At 47.9% G+C, this 11988-nt stretch overlaps 1 protein-coding gene across 2 annotated transcripts; it reads left to right on the plus strand.

Moving 5' to 3' along the window:
- Window positions 1-8204: 8204 nt before the first annotated feature.
- Window positions 8205-10565, plus strand: LOC123440146 (E3 ubiquitin-protein ligase At4g11680-like). 2 transcript variants are annotated; one of them, XR_006630286.1, is made up of 4 exons: window positions 8205-8764; window positions 8861-9215; window positions 9699-10055; window positions 10144-10565. XR_006630286.1 is itself a non-coding variant. In XM_045116720.1 (3 exons), the coding sequence occupies exons 1-3, from the start codon at window positions 8346-8348 to the stop codon at window positions 9840-9842; spliced, it is 918 nt and encodes a 305-aa protein (XP_044972655.1). In that variant the 5' UTR covers window positions 8205-8345; the 3' UTR covers window positions 9843-10565. The 2 variants fall into 2 exon arrangements, 1 of the variants encoding a protein (XP_044972655.1); XM_045116720.1 differs by having other exon boundaries at window positions 9699-10565.
- The last annotated feature ends 1423 nt before the right edge of the window (window positions 10566-11988 follow it).

Raw genomic sequence — 11988 nt, forward strand, 5'->3', positions numbered from 1 at the left:
AAGAGAAGAGAGATCAAAACCCAGAGTATAGAAAAGGGGTAAAAGATACTAATACCACCCGATTGAGATGTGGGCCCGTAAGCCACACAACAATGTTAGTAAAGTTTTTCAAGTACTAGACTCAACTTCAGCCAAGGAATTGGAAAGGGGGCTACCTACATGCAGTCAGCTATGATACCAACTTGTGACGACCTCGATTTGATCGTACACTAATCATACATGCAAATGCGTATGAGCAAGCTCAAGGACTCATGGGAAGATATCACAACATAACTCTAAACAAAAATAAAAACATACAAGCTTCATATTACAAGCCAGGGGCCTCGAGGGCTAGAATACAGAAGCTTGATAAACACACGAGTCAGCGGAAGCACCAAATATATGAGTACACACATAAAACAAGGATAATGCCTTAGAGAAGGCTAGCACAAAAGATACATCGATCGAACGAGGTGAGGCCTCCTGCCTCGGAACCTCCTAAACTAATCCTGTTCATTAGTGGACTCCATGTAGTAGTAGGCACCCTCGATGTAGGAGTCGTCGTCGACGGGATACGCCATCTCCTAGGCTCCATCATCTCGTCGCAACAATCGTATTAAGGGGAAAAGGGGGAGCAAAGCAACGGTGATTACTCATCCAAAGTACTCGCAAGACTAACATCAGAACTATACTAAGTATGCATCAGTATCAAAGGAATGGGGTTATATGTGGACTAACTCCAGCAATGCGATAATAGAGAGGGGGAACTAGTCCTATCGAAGACTAGCATCTTCAGCGTCTTGCAGAAATAGACAAGAGTAGAGCAAGTAACACAATTATATAGTCATATTGTTGCAGCAATAATAATTAAGGTCACGCACAGAGATTCTTCCTCGACTCCCTACAAGAAAGCAATCCGAGAGCAAACATTCCAGTTAAGTAATAGTTGTAGTTGTATAAGATCGGGGCACAACTCCAAGTCATCCCGTAACCGTGGACACGACTATTTGAATAGTTAATTTCTATCCCTACACAGGTGCACCACAATACCCAACACGCTTGATAAACTATGGACGGACACACTTTCCTAGGCCATGCACGGCCTCAAAACATCAACACGTCGCAACCCTACCTAGGCTCAACAGAGAGGCCAACCCGCCGGTCTAAATCCTAAGCGCAGGGGTCATAGGCCCATCACCCTTTGCGCTCTTGCATGATGCAAGGGTGGCTGACATCAGTCCTGGCACCTCTTATACAAGAACTATGCTTATTCGGGCCACTCGGGCGCGCGCCGCTCCATTGCTGACGTGTGAAGAGCTTCGATTGATACCACAGTGTAGAGTACCCATATCTTCTCCCACGTGAAGGTTAGTGCGAAAAGGTCTCCCAATCAAATCAGATCAAATACCCAAATCCATTAGCATCTTAATTAATCTCGAGGATGTGTAGCAAGGACCAGAATGCCCAGCCACGCCTCGTCACATTCACCCGGGAATCTACCCGCAACACATCTTTCATGATCCCAGTAGCACGGTCAAGTAACTGTGTGGTTGTAACATCAGAGGGATCTGAGGTATCACCCTGGATCGATTCCGAATCATGTAACCGTCAAGGTGGCCCTAGAGGAATCACCCTCGATGGACCACACTTGATGGGTTGTACGACAAAGTCGTTATTGGAGGTGGTGAAGGAGGAATCACCCTCCAAGAACCACCGCCGGTGAACTACACTACAGAGCTAACATCAGGAATACGTATCGAGGTGCCACCCTCGGTACTCGATATTAGCTCTGCAACATCGTACAACTAAGGAGGTGTGAGTGATGTGACGGGGTCTTGGCTCGTTGATCAGAAGATCTAGACTTGATGAAAAAGCAGGGGCAACTGGACTAATGGTCAAAGGGGATCACCGCTCCACCTATACTAACCAGTTTAAAGTGAGGTAGAGTAAAGTATCAGTTCATCAAAAATAGGCTATGCATCACAATAGGAGCTACCTACAACGGTAGCAAAATCTAATGCAAGCATGAGGAAGAAAGAATAGGCGATATAGGAATGATCAAGGGGGGATTTCTTGCCTTGTTGCTCTGCGGCAAAGGGCTGGTCATCAGGAGGGTAGTTGTACCCGTCAGCAGCGTCAGTCTCGGGGTCTACCTGAGAGAAGAGGGGGAAGAAACAATAAATATAAAAGCACATATGCAACACGATGCATGGCATGTCAATATGCAGGGCTAGGCATGAGCTATCGTTGTATTATACGTCGTGGATGAATCGGGAAAATATGTGACGATATTACCCGGGTCTGTGGTTACTACTGGACACGCGAAAACGATGGAAAAGTTCCATGGTCTCTATGATAGTGACGTGTGACAAACAAACGGACAGCGTATCCGAGCTCGCTTCGTTTTTCTCATCAACTTTCATGTATAAATTATTTTCATCCGAATTACGGATTATTTTATAATAATTTTTAAAGTTTTCTAAATTATTTAGGAATTAAATATATTTAATTAAATTAAATAAATAGATATGACATCAGCATGATGTCATGCTAACATCAATAGTCAACAATCTTAGTTGATTGGTTAATTTGACGAGTGGGTCCCACGTGTCATACTCACATTTTAATTCAGTTTAATTAAAAATTAATCAGACTAATTTAGGGGGTGGGACCCACATGTCATTATCTGTTTAGGTTAATTAATTAACATAATTAAATCAACAGATTTAATTAGTTGTTCATGGGGCTAGACCCACATGTCATTTTCAAGTAACTTAAGAGATTGTTAATATTACCTAACTACTCTAATTAAGTGAATTAACTAATTAACTAGTTAATTTAGTCATTATTATTTTTATATATTATTTTTTAAATTTTTTTTCTGTTTAGGGGGCTTGGGCCCCCTCTCATTGTGTAGTGGGGTTAGGGGGGGGGGGGGTTAGCGCCCACTAACCAAATGGGCCAAGAGAGGCCGGCAGGGCGTGAGGCCAAACTGTGGAGAGCAGCTCCCCATGAGGGTAGCGCTACCACGGGGTAAGTACGGCGGTTGGAGAAGGGCGCGGCCAGCAGGGCCAGGTTGTGCACGGGGGGGGGGCAAGGCCAGGCTGTGGCCGACAAGGCGTGGGGGTCGGGGTCGCCAGAGTGGTGGCCGGTGGAGGTGGCCAGCGGCCCCGGGAACGGAGAGCGCGAGCAGGGTAGAGGGTGTAGCGGGGCATGCGGGGGGGCGTAGGCGGCCGGAGGTGCGAAGAGCGACGAGGGGTGGCTGCGGGCGCGCGTCAAGGGGGCTGGCGGTGGTCGTAGCACCGCAACAGAGGCGCGTGTGTGGGGGGCGATTGAGTGGGCTCGCCGGAGTGGGCGTGGTGGCCGGCCGGAGTTGGGGGAAAGGAGGAGAGGAGGGAGAGCCCCAAGGGCTCACCAATGTTGTTGGGAAGGGGGGCGGCAAGGCTCGGGTCGGCCGTTGGGGAGGGTGACGATGAGGACGATTGGCGACGGTGGTCGGAGGTGACCGGCGGTGGACGGCGGCGGCCGACGGGGTCGACGGATACGGCCGGATCCGGGTCAAGCGAGGGGAGGGGAGAGAGCTGCCACAGGGAGGAGCTCGGTGGGGGAAGGGGGAAAAGTGAGGTGGGCACGGGGAAATTAGGGTTTCCCTTGGGGTTTTATACTCCCTAGCGGCGTGGGCTGGTTCGGGCGGGTTAGGTGGGCTAGTTGGGGCCGGCCCAGTTGGGGGGAGTGGTCTTTTATTTTTCTCACTCTTTTTCTTTTTAATTTATTTTGTTTTTTATTTATTTTAGTAACAACATTACATTTGTAAAAATAGGTGGCTCAGCCCAATAATTGTAATGCAATATTTGGTACCACCACAAAATGTTTGGGGCCTTTAGAATTTATTTGGGATTGATTTAAATAAAAGGGCATTTAATAATAAGTTTTAGCCTCAGTTTTAATTAATTTGAGGCACTAAATTACCTGGAAAAATGTTGGTTTAATTTCATAAATACATAGGGATTATTTGCAACCTAAGCATGATTTTTAATTTAAAGTTTGCAAAACTTTTAAATCCACTTTTGAAACGAATTTGAAGTGGAAAATAATTTGAATCAGAGTTTGATTCCAATAGTGATCGTAATTGGATTAGCAAAAGCGTTAGCTTAATCTTGGCCACCACTCTAGCTTAATTATAATGATTACTGTAGAATAAACCGGTCACTGAGCCGACTGAAAGTCATCAACCGGTAGGTAAACATGGCAGCGCTGACTATCACGAAGTACCTCGACTGGGCAAAGACATCCATCACGTTCGATCAGTCGGACCACTCGGCCAACATTGCTACCCCCGGGAGGCACGCGTTGGTCGTCGATCCAGCTGTCAATGGGGTCCGACTGCGGAAGGTCCTCATGGACGGCGGCAGCGGCCTCAACATCATCTACGTCGACACGCTGAGGGCCATGGACATTCCATTGTCCCAGTTGAGCAAGGGTAACATGCAGTTCCACGGGGTCATCCCCAGAAAGAAGGCCAAATCAGTGGGTCAGATCATCCTGAATGTCGTATTTGACGGTGAGAGGAATTACATGAAGGAGAGACTGACCTTTGAGGTGGTCAATTTTCGAAGCGCCTATCATGCCATCCTGGATAGGCCTGCCTATGCGCGTTTCATGGACTGTCCATGCTACATGTATCTTAAACTTAAGATGCCAGGGCTGAAAGGCATGATTACAGTGACCGGCAATGAGAAGATCACCGAAGAATGCCTCCAGCATGGCTCTAGGATCGCCAACGAGCACGTCCTTGCAGCCGAGCTCAAAGGGTACAAGAAGCCGGTGGACTCTGCTGACTTGCTCAGGTCCAAACGGTCGGCTACTAAGTCCTCCTTTCAATCGGCCGGTGAGACCAAGCAGGTTCACATCCACCCTACCGATCCGAGTGCCTCCGGGACAAACATTTCCACTTCACTCGGCGACAAATAGGAATCCGAGCTCATCCAGTTCCTCCGTGAGAACTGGGACATCTTCGCATGGAAGCCATATGACATGCCAGGTGTTCCCAGGGAATTGTCTCAGCACCGCCTCCAAGTGGACTCTAAAGTCAAGCCCGTCAAGGAACACTTGCGTCTCTCCTCCATGGAGAAGCGCAAGGCAATCAGCGAGGAGATTGCTCGGCTCCTAGCTGCCGAGTTCATCTCGGAGGTTTACCACTCCGACTGGTTGGCGAACGTGGTCATGGTGCCTAAGAAGAACAATTCACTACGAATGTGTATTGACTTCAAGCACCTCAATCTGGCTTGCCCGAAGGACCATTTCGCTTTACCTCGCATAGATCAGTTTGTAGATTCAATTGCTGGATGTGAACGCCTGTTGTTCCTCGATGCATACTCTAGGTACCACCAGAACTAAATGTATGGACCTGATGAAATAAAAACGTCCTTCATCACCCCATTTGGGTGTTTTTTCTACTTCACCATGCCATTCGGCCTTCAAAATGCTGGGGCTACTTTCCAATGCATGATCCAGAAGTGTACAGGAACATAATAGTCAGAACGTCAAAGCGTACATGTAGGACATCGTGGTCAAGTTCAGGAAAGGTTCCGATCTCCTGGCCAACCTCGTCGAAACCTTCATGAACCTTCGGTGCTTTGGGATCAAGCTTAGTCCGGCCAAGTGCACTTTTGGCGTACCGCCCGGTAAGTTACTCGGTTTCCTTGTTTCCGAATGAGGCATTGAGGCCAATCCCGATAAAATCAGCACCATAGTACAAATGAGACGACCATAGCACATCCATGACGTGCACATCCTCCGAGCCGCTTCATCTCAAGATTCAACGAGAAGGCTTTGCCTTTTTACTAATTTATGAAGAAATATGACAGATTCGAGTGGACCAACAAAGCACAAGTCACATTCGACCAACTCAAGGCTTTGCTTTCCACCCAGCCGGTGTTAGCTGCTCCAAGCAGCCAGGAGCCCTTGCTCGTGTAAATCGATGCCACTAGCTAAGTGGTTAGCACCGTCCTCACCGTGGAGCGCGAGGAAGTGGGCAAATCCCATATATTACATCTCAGAGGTACTCACTCCCTCCAAGCAAAGGTACCCGCACTACCAGAAGCTAGTTTATGGTATCTATGTGACCGTAAATAAGGTAGTCCATTACTTCCAAGATCACTCGGTCACTGACATCTCAGTGATGCTCCCTTGGCGGAAATCTTGCACAACAGGGATGCCACTGGCCGAGTGGCTAAATGGGCGATTGAGCTCCTTCCGCACTAGATCAAGTTTGAAGCCAAAAAAGCGATCAAGTCCCACGCCCTCGTGGACTTCCTAGCCGAATGGATAGAACAAGAGAAGCTGGCTCTTGGCATTCCCAAGCATTGGACTATGTTCTTCGATGGCTCCAAGATGCTTCATGGATCGGGGTCTGGAGTAGTTCTCGTTTCCCCGAGGGGAGACCGGCCGAACTATGTGCTCCAAATCCACTTCATCTAATCTAACAATCAGGTCGAGTACGAAGCCCTCCTGTACGGGCTCCACATGGCCATCTCACTCGGCGTGCGAAGTTTGATGGTCTACGGTGACTCGGACCTCGTTGTCAATCAGGTGATGAAGGAATGATACATTCAAAGCCCGACCATGACAATCTACTCTAACACAGTCAGAAAGCTAGAGAAGAATTTCGAAGGGTTGGAATTGCACCACGTGCCCCGAGCAAAGAATCAAGCGGCTCATGACTTGGCAAAGATCGGCTCCACCCGAAAAGTCGTTCAGAAAGGCGTGTTCCTCGAACACCTACTCGGCCCCTCAGTCATAGACCCCCCGCATGCAATCGGTCCATCAAATCTGACTGAATTCGATTTCCCGGTCGCGGTCGACCTCATCCATGAGATGATGGTCATCACGCTCGAATGGACTCAACCTTATCTGGCTTACTTTCTCTGGCAAGAACTCCCTGAAGACGAAGAGGAAGCCCGCTGAATTGTTCGACGGTCTAAAGCTTTTGAAGTCCTCGGAGACAATTTATACAAGAAAAGTGTTACGGGGTCAGTCAAAAGTGCATTTCCCGAGAGGAAGGAGTACATGTCTTGCACGAGATTCACTCGGGAACGTGTGGACATCACACGTCCTCTCGGACACTGGTGGCCAAGGCTTTCCGAGCGGGTTTCTATTGGCCTCGAGCGATGAGGCAACAAGAGACCTGGTCGAACTATGCGTAGGATGATAGTTCTATAAAAATCAGTCGCACAAGCCTGCATCCACGCTGAAAACGATTTTGCTCACCTGTCCATTTGCCGTGTGAGGTCTCGACATGGTTGGCCCTTTATGGACCGGGACGAGTGGATTCACCCACCTACTAGTAGTGGTGGATAAATTCACCGAGTGGGTCGAGGCGAAGCCCATCAAAAGCATGTATTCAACAACTGCTATTAGCTTCATTCGGTAGATTATCTTCAGATTCGGAGTTCCTCACGATATCATCACCGACAACGGGTCCAATTTCTACTCGCACGAGTTCCGCAAGTTCTATCACTCTTAGGGCACTTGGGTCAATTACGCCTCCATGGCTCACCCGCGGTCGAATGGGCAGGCAGAACGAGCGAATGGCATGATACTGCAGGTATTGAAGCCCCGACTGATGAGAGATCTCAAGTACAACACTGCATATTTTTCCAGCGCTACTACTGATGTTCTACCTATAAGCATTTCCCTAGTAGTGGAGTTCCGCAAACAAGTCCAGTCCAAAAAAATTTACTTGTAGCGGGTAAAATAAAATGCCCGCCACCGAAGAGCTCTTAGGTGTAATGGGCACATTTTCTTATGCGCCATTGTATTTTTTAAATAACCGTGGCGGGACAACTTCTGTCACTGATCTGAGGTCATCTATAAATGTTTTTACACTAGTGTGTGGCTCGTAGAGGTGTATTGCATGGTGAAGCGACGACAACATAAGTGTGATGAGGTGGGGAGCACAAGTTTATTATTTTCAGTAGGACAAGTTATGTCCGAAAATAGTTTGTTGAAATCAATCAACATGGTATCTACTTTTAAATATCTTGTTAATTTGAAGTTAATCTTGGTCGAGGCAGCCAAGTCATCTACCCACTGTAACCAGATGGACCGCCTTGCTTCCTACCTACACAAAACCAGACACAAGCCAGAGCCAGAGGAGCCAAGAGGAAGCATACGGCAGGAAGGAGACGGTTAGGCCAACCGTTTTTCTCCATCGTTCACCCCTCCACTCTTGGCGCCAAAGCAAAGCCGTTAGATTATTGGTCACCATCTCAAACCCAACTCGCCTCTTCCCTCCCACCCATTTATCCCTCGAGGCGCGAAACCAACTATGCCAATGCCCCTCGTCCCCACCACCGACCACCATAATGCCGGCCGCTTCGTCGTCGGCCTCGGCAACGCCCGGAGCCAGCCGCGGCGGCGGTCGGGTCTCCGCTTTCACGATGCGCGCGGTGGCACGCATGTCGAGGGCGCGGTGGTTCATCTTCCTGAGGCGGGTATACCAGTACCAGAACGGCCCGAGGTCCGACCTGGGCTCCAACCCTTTCAACTCGCCCGGCTGGCTCGCTCTCGAGCTTGGCGTGATCGTCGCGCAGATGCTCATCACCACCACCGTCGTGGCCACCTCCCCCAAGGAGCGCCCCGCGTGGCCGCTCCGGCTCTGGGTCACCGCGTACAACGTTGGCAACGTGCTCAGCCTCCCCCTCCTCTACTGGCGCCACCAACATTCCTTGGCCGCCAGACGAGGCGACGACCCCGAGATGCACGGCGCCGGTGACGCTCTAAGGTTCAAGCTTAATACCTTAATGTTGTGCGGAAAACGTTCAAATTTAGATTTACATGTTTAAGTTTCTTGACGAATTCATTTGTGCAACAATTTCAGGGACAGCTCGTATCTGATGAACAAGGCTCGGGCGTTCCTGGAGCTCTTCTTCGCGATGTGGTTCGTGATGGGCAACGTGTGGGTGTTCGACGCGCGGCTCGGGTCTTTCCACCGCGCACCGAGGTTGTACGCGCTCTGCATCGGTCTCCTCGCCTGGAACGCCGTCGTCTACTCGCTCCCCTTCCTCCTCTTCCTCCTGCTCTGCTGCTTCGTCCCGGTCGTCGGGTACGCGCTCGGCTACAACATGAACTCGGCCTCCGTTGGCCGGGGCGCCTCCGACGAGCAGCTGGACGCGCTGCCGCGGTGGAGGTTCAAGGAGCCCGATGTGCCGAGAGACCGCGAGAAGGACGATCAAGTAAGTACTTGTTCATTTCACCCGCATTTCCCTGCATATTTTCATCCTGGTCTGGATAAGTAGAAGCAAAGATAGCAGCATTTTCTTTTAGGTGAGGTCAGAAAATGGAGTACCAAAGAGGATAGCAGCGATTCACCAAACATTGGCGACCTAAACTTATAAGGCTATCCTTAAAAGTGATAAACGTGGGCCAGCAACTCGAACATGATTCCTTTTTGGATGATACTAAGATAAGAAGTACTAACTTTGCCTTTTGGGACGGTGCCTAAGAGCACAAGCATCTCCTTGCAATTTAGCAACATGGCAAACATGGGCTGTTCCTTTTCTCTCTCGTTGAAACATGAACTGGTGCTAACTAGCTGTGGTAAACATTAAGCATGCGTGTTTAGTCCATGGTTGAAAATACCGTGCAATGAACTTGCTACAGTTCACAACAAAAATATACTGTTTTCCTATCTGAAATCGTTTCGCGTATAAACGCAGGAGTGCTGCATATGCCTGGCGCAGTACAGGGAGAAGGAGGAGGTGAGGCAGCTGCCGTGCACACACATGTTCCACCTGAAATGCGTGGACAGATGGCTGAGGATCATCTCCTCTTGCCCTCTCTGCAAGCAAGAGCTCAGCTGATCGATGTCTGCACACATACGGCGAAACGGTGATTGATCAGTGGAGCTTGCATTCTAAGCCAGAGATGCGTCAATCGGATGGCGGGGCGCGCTCCGATGCATGCACCACACCTCACTGACCTCATTCGCCAACCCTCTACTAACCTAGACACTGACCAGCGATGGAGACGCCTCTGTTGCAGCTGAAGATGGATTAATTAACCAGCTCGGGCAGGTGGGAAATGTGTAAAGAAATTGTTGCTTCCTTTTTGAGATTTTTCCTCTGCAGATATAGTTTCTGAATAGTAATAATCCATGAGCAGGTGGCCTATGATGCAACTACTGTTTTTTCTCCCGCTTAGCTCAGTAACTGCACCATACCAACTGACAAGAACTTCGTTGGCTGATCTCAACAATTACAAGAAGATAGATGGACACAAAAACAAGGGGGAAATAAGAATTAGGCCACTGCGATTGTTTGATCAATAATCTCATAGCAAATACGTACATGTGTATATGTATAAGCTCTTACTTACTAAATGAGCCCAGTTCACACACCTCTACTAAACGTATAAAGAGTAATATAGAACTTTGTCAAATCGTACCCACTTTCGTATAGTAGATGATACCGGCACGTTGTTGCGGGGATATTTTGCAATTTATTTCAAAGATATTTGATATTGAGAGGAACAATATGAGTTGTAGTTCCGTAGAATATTTATTAAATATGTCATGCATGTTTTCATGTTGATGAGCTCGATCTTTTCATATGACTCATTGAATGTTGAGGTGTGACTTCTCTAAGGCTGCTCATAGTGGCAAGTATTATATACTAGTATCATGCATACGATATTAATGTATGATACTACATTCATAGTGTATAATATCATAGAGTTGTATCATATATGTTCTTATTTATTGTCATGCATGACACAAAATAGCATAACATTTAACATGATACGGTATCTACCTATGTTACTCTAACCTTCTTTTTTTTAATTCTCTGTCACATCAGCATGGTTGCTATTCTCGAGTACATATTACCAGTTAAGATACCACCACTATGACCAGCCTAATGCATGTTGCTTGATGAGGTATCATGCTTGCATGTTGAAAGAAACTAGAACGAGTAAGCGTGTTGCTGCGTCATTGGTGTTGTTGTGTTTTTATAAATTAAATTAGTCGCTCTGTTTTAAAATATTAGTATATTAGATTTTCAAAAGTCAAAGCTCTTCAAATTTGACCGAATTTATAGAGAACTATATTAATATCCATAATATCAAATTGCGATCATTAAATTCATCATGACCTGAATTCTCACATTTTATTTGTTAATATTATGGATGTCGATATTTTTTATTCTAAATTTAGTCAAAGTTAAATAAATTTGAGTATTCAAGAAAAAAATACACCTTATATCTTGGAACCAAGGGAGAATTTGATTTGCCTAACGTGAGAGATGATGGAGTATTTTACTTTATTTTATTTATAATGCGGTGTTTGGATGGGTCTTTCATAATGTGATTCTGTGTTACGTGCTAATTAACCGTTATTTCCGTCACTGGTGGAGGGCTCTGTAGGGCAGGGTATGGCGGCTGCCATACCTTGATTCTGGACAAAAGAAAAGTTACCTATGTATCTATCGCTAATTGTTGGATCAGGCATCGGATGACTCGTTCGCCCAGCGAGCGTTCGTATGATGGGCCGACTTGGCTGGGGCCACAACATGCAGGCGACGCACATTCAGTCCTTGTTCGGTTGCAATTGATTTAAAGAGGATTGAAATGGATTGGAGAGGATTAAATCCCTGTAAGTCAAAATCCACCTCAATCTCCTTTAATCCTCTCCAATCCTTTTGTGGTGGGGATTAACCGAACAAACCCTCACGCACGCACGCGAGAAGCAACGCACCCGCGCGCACGGGACGAACCCTACCCCACTCACGCACGGGATACAAGCCCGTAACCACTCCTCTACCTGCAAGGCCGCAACCCTAGGGCGGTGGCAGCGGTGGCAACGGCTGGCCAGGTCGCGACGAGCAGCCGGGCGACTGACGAGGCAGGCGGGTCCAGCAGGCTCTGACGATGGTTGACCAGCGGCAGCAGCAAAGGCCGGCGTCAGGGTCCAGCGGGCGACAGCAGGAAGCGGCGGTGGCAAGCTCCAGCGAG

The sequence above is a fragment of the Hordeum vulgare genome, chromosome 3H, assembly GCF_904849725.1.
Source record: "Hordeum vulgare subsp. vulgare chromosome 3H, MorexV3_pseudomolecules_assembly, whole genome shotgun sequence".
In the NCBI taxonomy this organism is placed as follows: Eukaryota; Viridiplantae; Streptophyta; class Magnoliopsida; order Poales; family Poaceae; genus Hordeum; species Hordeum vulgare.

Coding starts and splice junctions, on each gene's coding strand:
- LOC123440146 (XM_045116720.1), top strand. CDS start 8,346: ATGCCGGCCGCTTCGTCGTCGGCCTCGGCAACGCCCGGAGCCAGCCGC. Junction 8,765..8,860: donor GGCGCCGGTGACGCTCTAAG/GTTCAAGCTTAA, acceptor CAACAATTTCAG/GGACAGCTCGTATCTGATGA. Junction 9,216..9,698: donor ACCGCGAGAAGGACGATCAA/GTAAGTACTTGT, acceptor GTATAAACGCAG/GAGTGCTGCATATGCCTGGC.